This window comes from Pan paniscus, chromosome 10, assembly GCF_029289425.2.
Source record: "Pan paniscus chromosome 10, NHGRI_mPanPan1-v2.0_pri, whole genome shotgun sequence".
NCBI classification, from domain to species: Eukaryota; Metazoa; Chordata; class Mammalia; order Primates; family Hominidae; genus Pan; species Pan paniscus.
In genome coordinates this window covers 139,972,566-139,992,095 of record NC_073259.2, presented here as the reverse complement: position 1 = coordinate 139,992,095, position 19,530 = coordinate 139,972,566, and the positions used below count along the sequence as shown (strand labels likewise).

Sequence of the window (19,530 nt, the reverse complement as noted above, 5' to 3'; positions counted from 1 at the left end):
GTGCCACTGCACTCCAGCCTGGGCAACAAGAGTGAAACTACATCTCAGAAAAACATATACATAAAATATAGAAATATATCAGGCAGGCTGGGCATGGTGGCTCATGCCTGTAATCCCAGCACTTTGGGAGGTCGAAGGTGAGGTCCGGGGTTCAAGATCAGCCTGGCCAACGTGGCGAAAATTGTATAAATTTTTTAATACAAAAATTAGCCGGGCGTGGTGGCAGGTGCCTGTAATCCCAGCTACTCGGGAGGCTGAGGCAGGAGAATCGCTTGAACCAGGGAGGTGGAGGTTGCAGTGAGCCAAGATCACGCCACTGCACTCCAGCCTGGGTGACACAGCGAAGCTCCATCTCAAAAAAAAAAGAAATACACTATACAAAGGACAGGTGGTATTTCTAACATTCCCATGCTCGGATAGTGAAGCTCATTCATCACCAATGTAAAAGAAAACCGCCCAGGCATGGTGGTTCACTCCTGCAATCCCACCACTTTGGGAGGCCGAGGTGGGTGGATCATGAGGTCAGTTCGAGACCAGGCTGGCCAACGTGGTGAAACTGTCTCTACTGAAAATACAAAAATTAGCCTAGCGTGGTGGCAGGCGCCTGTAATCCCAGCTACTCGGGAGGCTGAGGCAGGAGGATCGCTTGGACCCGGGAGGCGGAGCTTGCAGTGAGGGGAGATTGTGTCACTGCACTCCAGCCTGGGCGACAAGAGCAAAACTCAGTCTCAAAAAAAAAAGAAAAGCAAAACCATAAGAGATGTCATTTTCTACTTCTCACATGAGCCACGATGGAAACCTCTGAGAGCCACCCTCCTGGCAAGGACCTAGGGAGACACATGCTTGGAGACAGGCTGAGAGACCACTGGCATTGCCTCTCCGGAGGTCCATTTGGCAATAGCTACCCAAATTAAAAACCAGCATCCCTCCTACCCAAGGATTCTACTTCTAAGGATCCAGTCACAACCACCCTGATGTACCAGCATCCCAAAATAACCTCATGTCCCACCTACAGGGCCTTGGTGAAATCAGTTATGGAATCTCGGCCAACAGGCACACCATGGCTGAAAATCACCACGGCAGACCCAATCAGGCCAGCAGCTAGCACCTCCACGATGGCTCCTCCAACCCGAGAGCACTCCCTCCTCCCTCACACAGCCCTCACAGCCCGTGCTTTCTGCTTCACAGAGGAAGAAATAGGGCCGCAAACTAAAGAAGCTGTGTGTGCACATGGCAGCCAGGACTGGGCCCCTCATCAGCGTCAGCCTGGCTCTCGACCACTGTGCTTACAGATGGTGACCTCTAACAGAGAGGGGTAAACTTTTTGAGGGTTTTGTTTTGTGTTTTTGAGACAGGGTTACACTCTGCTGCCCAGGCTGGAACGCAGTGGCAACATCACGGCTCACAGCAGCCTTAAACTCCTGGATTTAATCAATCCTCCCACAACCTTTATAGTAGCTGAGACATGCCACTATGCCTGGCTAATTTTTTTTCTTTTTTTTTAGAGAGAGCGAGTCTTGCTATGTTGCCCAGGCTGGTCTGTCTTGGCCTCCCACAGTGCTAGGGTCACAGGTGTGATCCACTGTGCCTGGCCGAGGGGTAAACTTTCTGATATGGATTGAGCCAGCACAGAACCTTCCCCAAGCTCTACTCTTTTAGAGACAGGGCCTCGCTCAGTCGCCCAGGCTGGATGGAGTGCAAACTATACTCTTAAGTGACAAAATTCACGGCACAGAGAAGTGGGTGTGGTGGGGAAGGACACACGTGAACACATCGCCTTGTAAGGATGGCTGTCCCCGGTGGCCCGGAAACAACTAAGGCATGGGCCTGAGAACGGAGGGCAGCGGGACTCGATCGGGGGCAGGACTCTAGCCTCGACCGCACTCCCTCCCGTAATGTTTGAGGATTTTCTTTTATCACCCAAATCGTTCACTGTCCATTTTTAAAAGCCAGTTATTTTTTCCTGGGTTTGGGTGCCTGCCTCAAACATTGCCTTACTGACACAGGGCAACAATCCCCAGGCCTGTGGGGGCGAGGGCAGGCTAAGCTGCAGCTCCAGCAGAGCCCGGTGCCCGGAGACAGGAGCGCCTGCGGCTGGCGGCTCCAAGTGCTTCCTGAGTAGAGAAAGCCGCAGAGTTGCCAACACTGGAGGAAGTGGCAGATGCCCACAACCAGGTGTGTGTGGCTGACTGGGATGGAGCTGGGCCTGAGGATACTGGTCCCGGGTCTGCGGGGGTCGTGCGGACAGTCACAGGGCCTGGCCTGGAGATGCCCAGGACTGGACCTGGGGAGCCCTGGAGGGGAGCAGCAGGCAGTGTAGCCTAGGGTGGAGGGGGAGTCCCTCAGAGTCGCTGCCTGGCCAGGGACAGCTGTCCACTTCTTGCTGGCTCCCAGAGCCATGACGCATGTGCAGGCTGTGGTCCAGGCAGGAGGCTTCCAAACATGGGGAGGATGAGGAAAGAGGAGGAAGGGAGGGAGGAAAGCAGGGAGAAAAGGGGTGGGAAGAGGGCGGGAAAAGCAGCAGGAGGGATGGCCCAGCTCCAGGACACAGTGTGCCTGGGTTTCCAGGTACTCGCTGGACCTGGGCCCCCCCCACCCGGCACCTTGTGACAAGCCTCGGTCCCCAAGGCCACAGCAAAGCTCTGAGAGGCGGACGGCGGAGGCCACCAAAACACGGCCTGCCAGCCCTTCCCTCAGCCAGGGGCTGGGCCCTGGGCTCAGTAAACAGGTCGCAGAGCCATTAGTCAGCACTTTGGCGGGGCGGATCTCCCGCCTCAGGTTCCTGGTCCCCAGGACGGCACCCTGGCTCCCACAGCCCCAGCCCTGCCTGCCCTGGGCCCCGGGACACGGAGGCAGCACGAAAGCCATCTGGTCCCACCGCTTGCTTCCTGGGGCCAGCCGGGCCTGAGGTCATCTCCTTGGCCAGCCAGCGGCAGCCGCCTGTGCCCCGGCCCGGCCCTGACTGCCAGCGAGCAGGAGTCTCCGGCGGCCCCTCCCCCGCCCCGTCTGACGCAGAGCGAGGCCGGCCAATGCCGGCCGCAGGAGCAATGTCAACAAACACACGGCCTAGACAGGTGGGCCAGGCCGGCAGTGCTGCCAGGGCCAGCCGGGGACGCCGGACTCAGGCAGGGCCCCTAGGACTGACGCCCGGCGGGGAGGGGATGCCTGTTCAGGAGAACTCAGCCCTGCCCTGGGGCGCCCTGCGGCCCAGACACCCCCTCCCCGGTCTCACAGCTGGGGAAGTCACAGCAAGAGCCAGCCCCAGCCCAGGCCTGGACCCAGGGTGGAGTCTCCAGGGGCCCAGTAGACCCCAGCCTGGACAGGCTCAACACCAGTGCTCACCAGGGGATCCAGCACCTGGGGCCACAGTCCCCCAGCCCGGTCCCCAGCAGACCGCAGCCCAGAGGCCTTACCTGGAAGTCGTACAGGGCCACGATGTTTTCATGTTTCAGTTCCTAGGACAGAAACCCAAGTTTCTTATCAGTGTGGGGAGGGGGGCTTGCCCACGCCCACGCCCACGCCCCCTCCCCCAGCACTAGCTCACCTTCAGGATTTTGATTTCCTTCCCCAGCAGCGTCTGAGACTTGGCGAGGTTCTTCTTGTTAATGCACTTGACGGCGACCTCCAAATCGTGCTTCTGAAAGCCAAACGTGCACCTTCAAGGCCAGGGCTGCCCCTCGCAGGCCTCCCCCAGACCCCAGTCCACACAGGTGGGGCCCTGAGATGATCCCGGTTGGAAATCCCGGGACTGGAAGGCCGAGTGGGGAGCCAGGTTGAGGATCGCGCTGGGGGTCCTGGGGTAGGGATCCAGCCTGGAAAGCCGGCTGTGGGACCAGGTGCGGGGTGTCCCGGGGTGAGGGTTTGGACAGGAAAGTCGGGCTGGGGGCCTCGGAGTGAGGATCTGGGCTGGGAAGCCCGGCAGCGGATCTCGGGGCGGGAGTCTGAACTGGAAAGTCGGGCTAGGGGTCGCGGGGTGGGGATCCTGGGGTGGGGGTCGGCCTGGAAAGTCGAGCGGGGCTCTCGGGAGGCGTGGGGTCCCGGGACAGGCGGGGAATCTCGGGGCGGGGATGCCGGGGCAGGGGATCCTGGGCGGGGGCTCCCGGGCCGGACGGGGGCCTCACCTCGCGGTGGCGGCCCTTGAAGACCACCGCGAAGGCGCCGTGGCCGATCAGGTCCTTGCGGGAGAACTCGAACTTGCCCACGGTCTCTGTGCCGCCGCGGCCGGGCTCCATGGCGCAGGCGGGCCGGGGGCGCGGGGCGGGGGGTGGCGGGCCAAGGCGCGGGGGACTCAGGCGGAGGCGCGGGCCGGGGCGGGCGGGCCGGGGGCGCGGGGCCGGGGGCGCGGGGCCGGGCGAGGGCGCATCTCCGGGGCCGCGCGCCCCATCGGGCAGGCCGGGGCCGGGTCCCAGCCCCGCGGGCCAGGCGGGGTCCGAGGGTCGCGCTCCCTCCGGCGCCTGTGCCGCGGCACTCTTCCCGGGCTGCTAATCCGAATCCGGATCCGACTCCGACTCCGACTGGCTCCAACTAGGGCCCGGGCTCGGCCCCAAAGGAGAAACAAAAGAGCCGCGGCGCCCGGGCCTCAGAGCCTGAGACGCCAGCGCAGCCGCACTGCGCGCCGGGCCGGGGGGCGGGATGAGGGCGGGGCCTGCGGGATGGAGCGGCAGAGCCGGGCGTGACGAACAGGCGGGGGGCGGGGAATGGGGCGGGGCCTGTCGGGCGGGTGGGCGGCTGGGCCAGGCCATTGCGGGGCCGGGTGGGCTGGGAGTGGGTGGGGCCAACAGCGGACCCGCCCCGGTGAGAGCAGAGAGGCGCGCTGACCCGGGAGCGGGCCACTGGGCTCAGTGTTGATTCCTTGCCCCACTCCCTTCCACGCCCCTTCCCCGCCCCTTCCCCGCCCCGCTTCTTCTCTGCTCCCCTCCCTCCTTTCCCCTCTCTCCGTCCTCCTCCCTCCTTTTCCCCTTCCCATCACCTCTCTCCCTCCCTGCCCCCTCCCTTCCGCCCCCTCCCATGCCTTCCCCCCCCGCTCCCCTCCCGCCCCCACTGCCTGTTCTCCTCCCTCCTGTGCCCCCTCCCTGTTCCCCTCCCTCCCCTTCCCTGTTCCCCTGCTTCCCGCTCCCTGTTCCCCTTCTACGGGAGAATGGAGAGCAGGCGTGGGAAATGTTCCCAAAACGGGGGACTGCGCAGAATTAATTCTTAGAAATAGAATGGCTGAGTTAGAGGTTAGGCATTTAAAGTTGAGTTCCATAATGCCAAATTGCAAAAAAAAAAAAATTGTAGACCAAAAAGTTGTCACCCAAACCAACGACATAGCCCATAAATCCGCTGGGGAGGAGAGGTTAGCTAGATGGGCTGCGCATCGGTCCTGTGGAACACTGCACAGAGGTAAATATACCTGTGCTCAAGGGTGAGTTCTCCAAAGATTATAATTAAGTAAAAGCAAAATATGGAACACGGCACTGTACTGTCTGTCGTTTTAAGAAAGCGGTAGGATTGGGATGTGTGTGTGTGTGTGAAACGCCTGTAATGTGTACATGGTCGTTCCTAACTATAATGACAGCTAACTCATCACTTAGGCCAAGCAGCGCACTTTCCAGCGATTAGTGCATCCATTCAATGATTCCACGAGGCACTTGCTGTTATGTCTCTATTTTACAGATGAGGAAATCAAGGCGGAGAAAAGTTGGAGAATGTGTCCAAAGTCACACCGCCGGCAGCCAAAAGAGCCCGGGGGCTCACTCACAGAAGACACAGCCAACAGCGATTGCTCTGGGAGAGAGGACCGGGGAAAAGTTAGTGCTGTTCACCGTACACATTGCGCGCTAGTTGGAATGGCTTTCACCACGTGCAAGCACTGCTTTTGCAAATGCATGATTCTAAACAATGCTCACCAACCCAGCCTTCAGTACAGTCCTAAAGTAACAGCCCAGAAACACACACTTCAGCCAGGACCCTCCATGCTGCCTCCCAGAGCAGCCCAGCAGCTGGACAGCCTGATGTCCTGGGCTGGATCAGCAAGTCCTGGATGCCTTTTACCTGCACCCAGCTCATCCTCCAGGCCGCAGGACACACAGACTCCGGACCCTGGACTGGGGGCCAGAAGCCACCGAGCTGGAAGGGACAAGAGGTCTCCTGGCCCACCATGTTTGTTTTCCCAATAAAGAGGTTCCACAGTGCCCCGTAGTCAGCCATAGCATTCACTCACATCCTGGAGTGCCTGCTGCACACCAGCCTGCCCAGAGAGCACACGCTGCGAGGTAAGTGCTGCAGTTGACACAGTGAGAACAAGACCCGCCTGCAGGAGCTCCCAGCGCTTAGGGGTGGGGGACAAGAAGAGCAAAGATTGCACCACCCGTGGCAAAATTGCAAGAGAAAAATGAGTGAACAGGTGGCTACGTGCTGAGGTGATCAGGGCAGACCGTGAGGGCCGAGATTGCTAGAGATGGCAAAGCCTGTACTCCTGGAAAGTACTCAGGGAACCCCAGCCCAGCCCACCCTGGCCTGGAAAGCCAAGCTAACGGGGTCTTCACCCCAAACTCAAAGAAATACCCAGGAAGAGTTTAGAAGAGGGTGGGATGGCAAGATGGGATTTGCATTTGGAAACCGTTACTAGGCCCACTGAGGAAGGACATGTTTCTTTTTTGTTTTGTGCGGTCTTATTAATTTTTTTATTCTTTTTATAACTTTTAGGTTCAGTGGTGTGTGGACAGGTTTGTTATACAGGTAAATTGTGTTTCACAGGGTTTGATGAATGGATTATTTCATCACCCAGGTAATAAGCAGAGTACCCGATAAGTAGTTTTTTGATCCTCTCTCCCTCCTCCCACCCTCCCACCCTCAAGTGGGACCTGGTGTCTCTTGTTCCCTTCTTTGTGTCCTATTTTCTTTTTTTTTTTTTTGAGACGGAGTCTTGCTCTTTCGCCCAGGCCGGGGTGCAGTGGCGCTATCTTGGCTCACTGCAAGCTCCGCCTCCCAGGTTCACACCTTTCTCCTGCCTCAGCCTCCCGAGTAGCTGGAACTACAGGCGCCCGCCACCACGCCCGGCTAATTTTTTGTATTTTTAGTAGAGATGAGGTTTCACCGTGTTAGCCAGGATGGTCTCGATCTCCTGACCTCATGATCTGCCCGCCTCGGCCTCCCAAAGTGCTGGGATTATAGGTGTGAGCCACAGCGCCCGGCCCGTATATTTTCAATGTTTACCTCCCACTTATAAGTGAGAACATGTAGTGTTTGGTTTTCTGTTCCTGTGTTAGTTCGCTTCGGATGATGGCCTCCAACTCCATCCATGTTGCTGCAGAGGACATGATCTCATTCTTTTTTATGGCTGTGTAGTATTTCATGGTGTATATGTACCACAGCTTCTTTTTTTTGAGACAGGGTCTCACTCTGTCACCCAGGCTGGAGTGCAGTGGCTCAATCGCCACTCACTGCAGCCTTGACTACCTGGGCTTAGGTGATCCTCCTGCCTCACCCTCCCAAGCAGCTGGGATTACAGGTGCATGCCACCACACCCTACTAATTTTTGTATTTTTTGTAGAGATGAGATCTCACTATGTTGCCCAGGCTAGTCTCAAACTCCTGGGCCCAAGTGATCCTCCCGCTTCGGCCTCCCAAAGTGTTAGGATTATAGACGTAAGCCATCGGCCCAGCGTGGTGGCTTACGCCTGTAATCTCAACACTTTGGGAGGCCGAGGCGGGCTGATCACCTGAGGTCAGGAGTTCGAGACCAGCCTTGGCCAACATGGAGAAACCTTGTCTCTACTAAAAATACAAAATTAGCCGGGTGTGGTGGTACATGCCTGTAATCCCAGCTACTCGGGAGGCTGAGGCAGGAGAATCGCTTGAACCCGGGAGGCGGAGGTTGCGGTGAGCCGAGATCGCACCATTGCACTCCAGTCTGGGAGACGAGTGAAACTCCATCTCAAAATAAATAAATAAATAAATAAATAAATAAATAAATAAATAAATAAAATTAAACAACAGACATAAGCCACCACACCCAGCCTCAGAATGTGTTTGTTTTTGTTTTTTTGTTTTTTTTTTTTTGAGGCGGAGTTTCGCTCTTTTCACCCAGGCTGGAGTGCCATGGCGCGATCTTGGCTCATTGCAACCTCCACCTCCTTGGTTCAAGTGATTCTCCTGCCTCAGCCTTCCAAGTAGCTGGAATTACAGGCACACGCCACCACACCTGGCTAATTTTTGTATTTTTAGTAGAGATGGGGTTTCACCATGTTGGTCAGGCTGGTCTTGAACTCCTGACCTCATGATCCACTTGTCTCAGCCTCCCAAAGTGCTGGGACTGCAGGCGTGAGCCACCACGCCCGGCCCATCTTAACCATTTTTAAGTGCACAGTTCAGTGACATTAAGTACAATCACGTTGTGGGCCGGCCGTAGTGGCAAACGCCTGTAATCCCAGCACTTTGGGATGCCGAGGCAGGAGAATTGCTTGAGCCCAGGAGTTGGAGACCAGCCTGGGCAACATGGTGAAACCCTGTCTCTATAAAAACATTGTTGAGGCCGGGCGTGGTGGCTCACGCCTCTAATCCCAACACTTTGGGAGGCCGAGACGGGCGGATCACGAGGTCAGGAGATGGAGACCATCCTGGCTAACACAGTGAAACCCTGTCTCTACTAAAAATACAAAAAATTAGCCGGGCGTGGTGGCGGACACCTGTAGTCCCAGCTACTCAGGAGGCTGAGGCAGGAGAATGGCGTGAACCCGGGAGGTGGAGCTTGCAGTGAGCCAAGATCGCGCCACTGCACTCCAGCCTGGGTGACAGTGAGACTCTGTCTCAAAAAAAAAAAAAAAAAAAATTGTTGTATAACCGTCACCACCATCCAGCTCCAGAACTCATTCAGCTTTCAAAACTGAAACTCTGTCCCCGTTAAAGACTCATTCCTCATTCCCCTCCTTCAGCCCCTGGCACCCACTCTTCTACTTTCTTTTTTGTTTGTTTTTTGTTTTTGTTTTTGTTTTTGTTTTTTGAGACGGAGTCTTGCTCTGTCACCCAGGCTGGAGTGCAGTGGCATGATCTTGGCTCACTGCAACCTCCGACTCCAGGGTTCAAGCAATTCTCCTGCCTCAGCCTCCCAAGTAGCTGGGATTACAGGTGTGTGCCATCACACCCGGCTAATTTTTGTATTTTTAGTAGAGATGGGGTTTCGCTATGTTGGCCAGGCTGGTCTCAAACTCCTGAGCTCAGGTGATCCGCCCGCCTTGGCCTCCCAAAGTGCTGGGATTACAGGCGTGAGCCATGGAGGCCGGCCCTCTCGTCTACTTTTGTCTCTGTGGGTTTGACTCCTTTAGAAACCTCATATAAGTAGAATCCTATAGTATTTGCGCTTTTGTGACTGGCTTCTTTCACTGAGTATGATGTTCTCCAGGTTCATCTATGTTGTAATGTTGGGGCTCAGTAATTGATACCCCAAAATAGGGCACCTTCACACGCTGAACTGAAGAAAGAAACGCTCAAGGTCTCTCCAGCCTCCCCCCACTTCTCCCAAAGTCAAAGCTTCTTTATCTGCCTAAGATCCAGACCCGCCAAGGAGAACAATTGTTTATTCCTTCCCCTCCCTGATAGAGCAAGAATGTGGCTACACCTGAACAGACCCTTTCCCTCAGAGAACCACCTACGAGTTAACCCTTTCCCTTCAGAGAGAACCATCTAGGAGTTACTCTCTCTTCCCAGACACATTCATTCTCCCGGTGTATCCCCTCAACAGAGCTGCCCTTCTCCCCACCTCCCATAACCTGCTTTGCTTCTGACCTCCCTGAGGGTGTGGGCAGTCGCTCTGTGATTCTCCCTGAATGCACATGTTCCATAAACATGCATTCTCCTTCTCACCTGCTTTTTGCGAGTTCATTTTTCCACAGTCCTTCCAGGGCTGAGCTGTGGCCTTTACGGTCCTGTGTGTCAGAACATTCTTCCTTTTCAAGGCAGGATGATACCCATTGTATGGATAGACCACATTCTCTTTCTCCTTTTTCTTTCCCTTTTTTCTTTTTCTTTCTTTCTTTTTTTTTTTTTTTTGAGACAGGATGTCACTCTGTAGCCCAGGCTGGAGTGCAGTGGCAGGAGCACAGCTCACTGCAACCTCCGCCTCCTGGGCTCAGGTGAACCTCCCACCTCTCAGCCTCCCAAGTACCTGGGACGCGCCTTCACACCCAGCTAATTTTTTCATATTTTGTTGAAACAAGGTCTCACTGTGTTGCCCAGGCTGGTCTCCAACTCCTGGGTTCAAGCAATCCACCTGCCTCAGCCTTCCAAAGTGCTAGGATTCCAGGCGTGAGCCTCCTTGAGCTGGACATTTTCTTTGTCCATTTACCCATGGATGGACGCATGGTTATTTCCACCTTTGACTACCGCGAATCACGCCGCTGCGAATGTGGGTACACAGATAACTGTTTGGGTCCCTACCTTCACTTCTTTGGAATATATACCCAGGAGTGGAATTGTTGGATTGTAGGGAATGTTATTTAATTTCTTCAGGAACCTCCACACCATTTTCCACAACGTCCACACCATGTTACCTTCCCAACAGCAGCACCCACGCGTTCCCTTTCTCCACAGCCAACACTTGTTCTTTTCCATTAGTTGCTTTCAACAGTACCCATGGGTGTGAACTGATATCTCACTGTGTGTGTGTTTTTTTTTTTTTGAGACAGAGCTGTGGTCTTGTCGCCAAGGCTGAAGCGCAGTGGCACAATCTCGGCTCACTGCAACCTCTGCCTCCCAGGTTCAAGTGATTCTCCTGCCTCAGCCTCCTGAGTAGCTGGGATTACAGGTGCACGCCATGCCCGGCTAAATTTTTTTTTTTCTTTTTTTTTTTTGAGACAGAGCTTTGCTCTTGTTGCACAGGCTGGAGTGCAATGAAGTGATCTCAGCTCATTGCAACCTCTGCCTCTCGGGTTCAAGCAATTCTCCTGCCTCAGCTTCCCGAGTAGCTGGTACTATAGGTATGCACCACCATGCCCCGCTAATTTTTGTATTTTTAGTAGAGACGGGGTTTCACCGTGTTGGCCACGATGGTCTCTATCTCTTGACCTTGCAATCTGCCTGCCTCGGCCTCCCAAAGTGCTGGGATTACAGGCATGAGCCACCACGTCTGGAGCTAATTTTTGTTTGGTTTTGGCTTTTTTTTTAGAGACTGAGTCTCGCTCTGTCACCCAGGCTGGAGTGCAGTGGCACAATCTCGGCTCACTGCAACCTCTGCCTCCTGGGTTCAAGCAATTCTCCTGCCTCAGCCTCCTGAGTACCTGGGATTACAGGCACAGGCCGCCACGCCCGGCGAATCTTTTTTGTATTTTAGTAGAGACGGGGTTTCACTGTGTTGCCTAGGCTGGTGTTGAACTCCTGAGCTCAAGCAGTCTGCCTACCTTGGCCTCTCAAAGTGCTGGGATTACAAGCGTGAGCCACCATGCCCAGCCTACATTTTTTATTTTTAGTAGAGATGGGGTTTCACAATGTTGGCCAGGCTGGTCTCAGTGATCCTCCTGACCTCAAGTGATCCACCCGCCTTGGCCTCCCAAAGTGCTGGGATTACAGGCATGAGCCACTGAACCCAGCCTGACTGTGGTTTTGATTTGCATTTCTCTAACCACTAGTGATGTTGAACATCTTTGTGAGGACTAAACTCTGATATTTTTTATCTTGCCCAAATTCTTATCTGAGGGGTCTAGAGAGTCATGCCCTACAAACCATAAATTCTCATCAGATGAGTTTTATTTAATCCTATATATTGTGACTTAATTTTTTTTTTTTTTGACAGAGTCTCTCTCCGTCACTCAGGCTGGAGTGGAGTGGCACAATCTCGGCTCACTGTAACCTCTGCCTCCCAGGTTCAAGTGATTCTCCTGCCTCAGCCTCCCAAGTAGCTGGGATTACAGGCACCTGCCACCACACCCAGCTAATTTTTGTATTGTTAGTAGAGACAGGGTTTCTCCATGTTGGTCAGGCTGATCTCAAACTCTCAACCTCAGGTGATCCACCCGCCTCAGCCTCCCAAAGGGCTGGGATTACAGGCATGAGCCACCACGCCCCACCCTATTTGTGTATTTTTAGTAGAGAGGGGGTTTCTCCATGTTGGCCAGGCTGGTCTCGAACTCCTGACCTCAGGTGATCTGCCACCTTGGCCTCCCAAAGTGCTGGGATTACAGGTGTGAGCCACTGCGCTGGTAGCCTTTTTTTTTTTTTTTTTTTTGAGACTGAGTCTCGCTCTGTCACCCAGGCTGCAGTGCAGTGGCGCGATCTCGGCTCACTGCAAGCTCCGCCTCCCAGGTTCACACCATTCTCCTGCCTCAGCCTCCTTAGTAGCTGGGACTACAGGTACCTGCCACCATGCCTGGCTAATTTTTTTTTTTTTGAGATGGAGTCTCGCTCTGTCACCCAGGCTGGAGTGCAGTGGCGCGATCTCAGCTCACTACAAGCTCCGCCTCCCGGGTTCACACCATTCTCCTCCTCAGCCTCCCGAGTAGCTGGGACTACAGGCGCCAGCCACCACACCTGGCTAATTTTTTGTATTTTTTAGTAGAGACAGGGTTTCACCATGTTAGCCAGGATGGTCTCGATCTCCTGACCTCGTGATCCACCCGCCTTGGCCTCCCAAAGTGCTGGGATTGCAGGCGTGAGCAACCGTGCCCGGCCTAGTTAGCCATATTTTGAAGGCTCTGCAAAGCCCTCCTTTGTGGGGGAAAATTTGCATCTGTGAAGAATCTCTATTAACATAGCTAGATCTTTTTCTTTCAGGCCCTCCCAATCCTAAAGAGATTAACTTAAAGTCTAGCATAGGAATTATTTGTCACTTATTGTCTCTCTAAGGGCAGCCATTGTAAGACCTCAAAGGAACTTTGGCTTCCACAATCTTTTCTCTTAACCTGAACATTTCCTTTCTATGGATCCCAGGTTTTTAGACAAACTCAACCAATTGTCAACCAGAAAATGTTTAAATTTACCTATAGCCTGGAGGCCTGCCCACCACCCCTTTGAGTTGTCCCGCCCTTCTGGACCAAACAATGTCTTTCTTTAATGTATTTGATTGATGTCTCCTGTCTCCCTAAAATGTATAAAACCAAGCTGCGCCCCGACCACCTTGGGCATGTGTTCCCGGGACCCCCTGAGGCTGTGTCACAGGTCAGGGTCACTCATGTTTGGCTCAGAATAAATCTCTTCAAATATTTTACAGATTTTGACTCTTTTTGTCAACATTTGCAGGTGCTTACTGGCCACTTGTGTATCTCCTTTGGAGAAATGCCTACTCAAGTGCTTTGCCCATTTTGTAATCTGGTGGCTTGATTTTTTGCTGTTGAGTTGTGGGAGTTGGTTATGTATTCTGAATGTTAACTGCCTGCTTTTGTAAATAAAGTTTTCCTGAAGCCGTGGCCTGCGTTTATTGGTTGTCTCTGCCTTCTTTAGTGCTACTGACATCGCCTTTGTAAAATTATGACTGAGACAGTGAAAGATCTAACTTAACCGACTCCATCTTCCTTCTAACCTCCAAGCTGTCTTTGTTCATTCCTGGGCGTAGGCTGAACTAACTTTGGGAGAAACTTAGCTTGTAGTTTACAGTTTAAACAAAGACGGTAACAGCCCTTTCCCAAAGCAAACCTCCTTCTTGCCTAGCATTAGCCACAGGATTAGAAATTACGGTTTAGGAGCCATGCAGCTGGAGGCTACAAGATTCTGACCCTCCCTAAACTGCTCCTAAGATCAGTGCTTGAGATATTTTGCAGACCCTGCACTTGATGGATCAGCTGGCACCACCCAGATGGATAAACAGGTTCGTCAGATCTTGTGGCCCCCACCCAGGAACTGACTCAGTGCAAGAGGAAAGACAGCTTTGACTTGCTATGATTTCATCTCTGACCAATCAGCATCCTGGCTCACTGGCTTCCCCCCACCAACCAAGTTATCCTTAAAAACTCTACTCCCTTGCAGGGTGCGGGTGGTTCACACCTGTAATCCCAGCACTGCGAGGCCGAAGCAGGTGTATCACGAGGTCAGGAGATCGAGACCATCCTGACTAACACGGTGAAACCCCCTCTCTACTAAAAATACAAAAAATTAGCTGGGCATGGTGGCACATACCTGTAATCCCAGCCACTAGGGAGGCTGAGGCAGGAGAATTGCTTGAACCTGGGAGGTGGGAGTTGCAGTGCTCTGAGATTGTGCCACTGAACTCCAGCCTGGCGACAGAGCTAGAGTCTGTCTCCAAAAAAAAAAAAAAAAAAAAAAAATCGACTTTATTGGGGGGTATAATCCACATACAATTAAAGGTTCACATTCTAAGAGTTCAGTTCAGTGAGTTTTGACAAACGTACAAACCCGTTTATCCACTCCCAATCAACACAGAGCATTTCTATCGCCCAAAAGTTATCTCCTGCTCTTTCCCATTCAAACCCCACCCCATGCCAAAAGTGATCTGATTTCAAGGCTATCAATGAGTTTGCATCTTCTAGAATCCCACAGAAGTGGACTCTGCAGCCGGGTCTCTTCGTTTGCATCTTGGTTTGGGCCCATGTGCGCTCATCTCTCTGGCTGTTTCCCGTGGCTGAGCGCGATCCATCCTTTCCCGTGGCTGAGTGGGGGGACCATCCTCTCCCTTGGCTGAGTGGGATACATCCTTTCCTGTGGCTGAGTGGGGGGCCATCCTTTCCCATGGCTGAGTGGGGGGGGGCATCCTCTCCCGTGGCTGAGTGGGATCCATCCTTTCCCGTGGCTGAGTGGGGGGCCATCCTTTCCCGTGGCTGAGTGGGATCCATCCTTTCCCGTGGCTGAGTGGGGGGGCCATCCTCTCCCTTGGCTGAGTGGGATCCATCCTTTCCTGTGGCTGAGTGGGGGGCCATCCTTTCCCGTGGCTGAGTGGGGGTCATCCTTTCTGTGGCTGAGTGGGGGTCATCCTTTCTGTGGCTGGAGGGCCATCCTTTCCCGTGGCAGAGTGAGGGGCCATCCTTTCCCGTGGCTGAGTGGGGGTCATCCTTTCTGTGGCTGAATGGAGGGCCTTCCTTTCCCATGGCTGAGTAGGGGGGGGCATCCTCTCCCGTGGCTGAATAGGGGGATCCATCCTTTCCTATGACTGAGTGGGGGTCATCCTTTCTGTGGCTGGAGGGCCATCCTTTCCCGTGGCAGAGTGAGGGGCCATCCTTTCCTGTGGCGGAGTGAGGGGACATCCTGTCCCATGGCTGAGCAGGATCCATCCTTCCCGTGGCTGAGTGGGGGTCCATCCTCTCCCGTGGGTGAGCGGGCGACCATCCTCTCCCGTGGCTGAGTGGGGGCCATCCTTTTCCATGGCTGAGTGAGGGCCATCCTTTCATGTGGCTGAGAGGGATCCATCCTTTCCTGTGGCTGAGCGGGATCCATTCTTTCCCGTGGCTGAGTGGAGGCCCATCCTTAGGTACCTCCAGTGAGCAGCCTACATCCTTGGAGGATGGAAAATTGATTTGCCTCTTCACAGACTTCTCTGGTTCTAGCTTTGGGCTATTTATGCGTGAAGCTGCTAAGAACATTTCCCAAATGTGATTTGTATAAATACCTAGGAGTAGGATTCCTAGTGTGAGGTCAGAGTCTGTCTAGCAGCATAAAAACAACCAAAAGGTTTTCTGAGCCTCAGGGCACATGGGTGGGGCCCAGAGAGCACCCAGGACCGAAGCTGCCCAGGACCTCCCTCGAGCGCCCCAGGCTGTCTGTCCCCACTCCCACTGCTAGGAGCCTGCTCCAGGGCCAAGGGTGAGGCCCACCCTGCCTGGTGGCTCCCTCATGCCCCTACAGCACCCCCAGGAGTGAGGGTGGGCTGCCAAGCTTCCCTTCCTCCATTTCCTTCTCTAACATGCCCACCCCTCCTGTTTTTTAAACAAAGAGCCTGGAGGCCCTAGGATCCAGCCTGGTGGCTCCGAGATCTACCTAAAGCGCCCTAGTGGAGGACAAAGATTTTTTCAGGAGATCAGAACTCTGACTTCTGCAGCTCTCTGGGGCTGGGCTGTGGAATGGAAGCAGCTTGGGACAGGAAGCGGGTGTGGCTCCTCCTAAAGGAGCTACACGTTGTTTTGTTCTGTTTTTTGACAGACTCCCTGTGTCACCAGGCTGGAGTGAGTTACATGATCTCGGCTCACTGCAGCCTTGACCTCCCAGACTCCAGCGATCCTCCCACCTCAGCCTCCTGAGCAGCTGGGACTACAGGCGCACACCACTCCAGCTATTTTTTTAAATTTTTGTGGAGATGGGGGTCTCACTATGTTGCCCAGGCTAGTCTGGAACTCCCAAACTCAATGAATCCTCCCGCCTCGGCCTCTTGAAGTGCTGGGATTACAGGCATGAGCCACCAGGCACAGCTAACTTAATCCTCTGAGAGGTCTTTTTTTTTTTTTTTGAGACGGAATCTCACTCTGTCACCCAGGCTGGAGTGTAGTGATGCGATCTCGGCTCACAGCAAGCCCCGCCTCCAGGGTTCACACCATTCTCCTGCTTCAGCCTCCCGAGTAGCTGGGACTAAGGCGCCGACCACCACGCCTGGCTAATTTTTTGTATTTTTAGTAGAGATGGTGTTTCACCGTGTTAGCCAGGATGGTCTCGATCTCCTGACCTCATGATCCGTCCGCCTCAGCCTCCCAAAGTGCTGGGATTATAGATGTGAGCTACCACAGCCGGCCCATCCTCTGAGAGGTCTTCTTATCGTCCCTCCCATTTTCCTGATGGGATAACAGAGGCACAGAGGATCTAGCCGAGGCTCCCTGTGGCACCTGGAGGGGACTCAGGCAAGTTCAAGCTCTCAGCTCTCTGACCTGCCCTAGGATTCAACCCACCCAGGTAGGGGAGAATCCGGGTGGCATCTCCAGGCTTTTGGCTCCTATCTGTAACCACTGTTTGGCAAAATGATCTGGAACATGTGAACAATGATGCGGCTCACACTTGGCTGTCACATGGGAGCCTCATTTACTAGGTCCACCCACGAATTGCTTAATGATCTAGGACAGGCTGGCGTGGTGGTTTACCCGTGTAATCCCAGCATGCTGGGAGGCTGAGGTGGGCAGATTGCTTGAGCCCAGGAATTTGAGACAAGCCTGGGCAACTTAGTAAGACCCCGTCGCTACTAAAAATTAAAAATTAGCCAGGCATGGTGGTGCACACCTGTAGTCCCAACTACTCAGGAGGCTGAGTGGGAGGATCACTTGAGCGTGGGAGGTCAAGGCTGCAGAGAGCCGAGACTGTGGCACTGCACTCCAGCTCAGGAGGCTGAGTGGGAGGATCACCTGAGCTTGGGAGGTCAAGGCTGCAGTGAGCTGTGACTGTGGCACTGCACTCCAGCTTTCATGACAAAGTGAGACCCTGTCTCACTCTGAAAAAAAAAAAAATCTAGGACAAGAGTCAGCAAACAACCGGGCACAATGGCTCACGCCTGTAATCCCAGAACTTTGAGAGGCTGAGGAGGGCAGATCATCTGAGGTCAGGAGTTCAAGAGCAGCCTGGCCAACACGGTGAAACCCTGCCTCTACTAAAAATACAAAAATTAGCTGGGTGTGGTGGTGGGCACCTGTAATCCCAGCTGCTCGGGAGGCCGAGGCAGGAGAATCTTTTGAACCTGAGAGGCAGAGGTTGCAGTGAGCACAGATTGCGGCATTGCACTCCAACCTGGGCAACAGAGCAAAAAAAAAAAAAAGAGTCAGTAAACGTTTTCAGTAAACCTTTCCTGCAAAGGTCCAGGTAGTATACATCTTCAGCTCTGCAGCCACACAGGCTCTATCGCAACTGCTTAACACTCTGCAACGGTAGTGTAACTGCCCAAGGGGTTCACCTTGCCCACTGCTGAAACAAAGCTGATTCGTGGAGACAGGGGAATTGCAATCGAGAAAGAATAATTGGGCTGGGCGCGGTGGCTCATGTCTGTAATCCCAGCACTTTGGGAGGCCGAGGTGGGTGGATCACCTGAGGTCAGGAGTTCAAGACCAGCTTAACTAACATGGCAAAACCCCACCTCTACTGAAAATACAAAAATTAGCCGGTCATGGCGGTGCACACCTGTAGTCCCAGCTACTTTGGAGGCTGAGGCAAGAGAATCACTTGAACCCAGGAGCCGGAGGTGGCAGTGAGCTGAGATCGCACCACTGCACTCCAATCTGGGTGACAGAGCAAGACTGTCTCCAAAAACAACAACAACAACAACAACAACAACACAACGAAAAAGAGTAATTCATGCAGAGCCGGCTGTGTGGGAGACCGGAGTTTTATTATCACTCAAATCAGTTTTCCCAAGCATTTGGGGAGTAGAGTTTTTGTTTTTTCTTGTTGTTTGTTTCACACACAATGTGGGTGAATCTTGAAAACGTGATTCTTGTGAAAGAAGACAGATGCAAAAAGACATATTGAGATAAAGGACTAGCTGGATTTCCTAGGCCGACTAAGAATCCCTAAGCCTAGCTGGGAAGGTGACTGCATCTACATTTAAACATGGGGCTTGCAACTTAGCTCACACCCACCCAGTCAGGTAGTAAAGAGAGCTCACTAAAATGCTAATTAGGCTAAAACAGGAGGTAAAGAAATAGCCAATCATCTAACACCTGAGAGCACAGGGGGAGGGACAATGATTGGGATATAAACCCAGGCATTTGAGCCGGCAACGGCAACCCCCTTTGGGTCCCCTCCCATTTTATGGGAGCTCTGTTTTCACTCTATTAGATCTTGCAACTGCACATTCTTCTGTTCTGTGTTTGTTACGGCTGGAGCTGAGCTTTCGCTTGCCGTCCACCAGTGCTGAATGCCGCCATCGCAGGCTTGCTGCTGACTTCCACCCGTCCAGGTCCGGCAGGGTGTTGGCTGTGCTCCTGATCCAGCGAGGCGCCTATTGCCACCCCCCATCGAGCTAAAGGCTCGCCATTATTCCTGCACGGCTAAGTGCCCAGGTTCATCCTAATCGAGCTAAACACTAGTCGCTGGGTTCCACAGTTCTCTTCCATGACCCACGGCTTCTAAGAGAGCTATAACACTCACAGCATGGCCCAAGATTCCATTCATTGGAATCAGTGAGGCCAAGAACCCCAGGTCAGAGAACAAGAGGCTTGCTGCCATCTTGAGAGTGGATGCCACAATCTTGGGAGGTCTAAGAACAAGGACCCCCCCCCCCAGTAACATTTTGGCGACCATGAAGGGACCTCCAAAATGGTGAGTAATATTGGACCACTTTCGCTTGCTATTCTGTCCTATGCTTCCTTAGAATTGGAGGAAAATACTGGGCACCAGTTGGCCGGTTAAAAACACTGGACTTAAGACTCAGGTGTGAGGCTGTCTGGGAAAGGGCTTTCTAACAACCCCCAACCCTTCTGGGTTGGGAGCGTGGTCTGCCTGGAACCAGCTTCCACTTTCTGGGGAAGCTGAAGGCCAATTAGAGGCAGAAAGCTGTCGTCCTGAACTCCCGTCATTAGCCGGTTGAGATTATGGTGTGGCCAGAAGTCTCTACTCAACAGTTGTCCATGCGTGCACCCCTACCTTTCCTTTTGACCCATACTTCCTGGGTCCTGAGCACGAATTTCTTGAAAGTGTAGCCGC

At 53.7% G+C, this 19,530-nt stretch overlaps 1 protein-coding gene and 1 long non-coding RNA gene across 7 annotated transcripts in view; one reads left to right on the top strand and one right to left on the bottom strand.

Annotated features, from left to right (window-relative positions):
- ULK1 (unc-51 like autophagy activating kinase 1) overlaps positions 1-4,614 on the bottom strand; it is a 29,445-nt gene extending 24,831 nt beyond the window's left edge. For 3 of the 6 annotated variants that reach the window (XM_063593777.1, XM_063593779.1, XM_063593778.1), the window contains exons 1-3: positions 4,122-4,614; positions 3,545-3,637; positions 3,414-3,455 (exon numbers count right to left, since the gene is read on the bottom strand). In XM_063593777.1, coding sequence (XP_063449847.1) covers positions 3,414-3,455; positions 3,545-3,637; positions 4,122-4,232 — 246 coding nt within the window. In that variant the 5' untranslated portion in view covers positions 4,233-4,614. The remainder of the gene's footprint in view (positions 1-3,413; positions 3,456-3,544; positions 3,638-4,121) is intronic. The other 3 variants (XM_034934867.4, XM_055096406.2, XM_055096407.2) reach the window with 3 other exon arrangements.
- Positions 4,615-4,728: 114 nt separating this feature from the next.
- LOC117975259 (uncharacterized) lies at positions 4,729-7,515 on the top strand. The gene is made up of 3 exons (XR_004665522.3): positions 4,729-5,382; positions 5,656-6,254; positions 6,688-7,515. It is a non-coding gene; the product is annotated as an uncharacterized LOC117975259 (long non-coding RNA).
- The last annotated feature ends 12,015 nt before the right edge of the window (positions 7,516-19,530 follow it).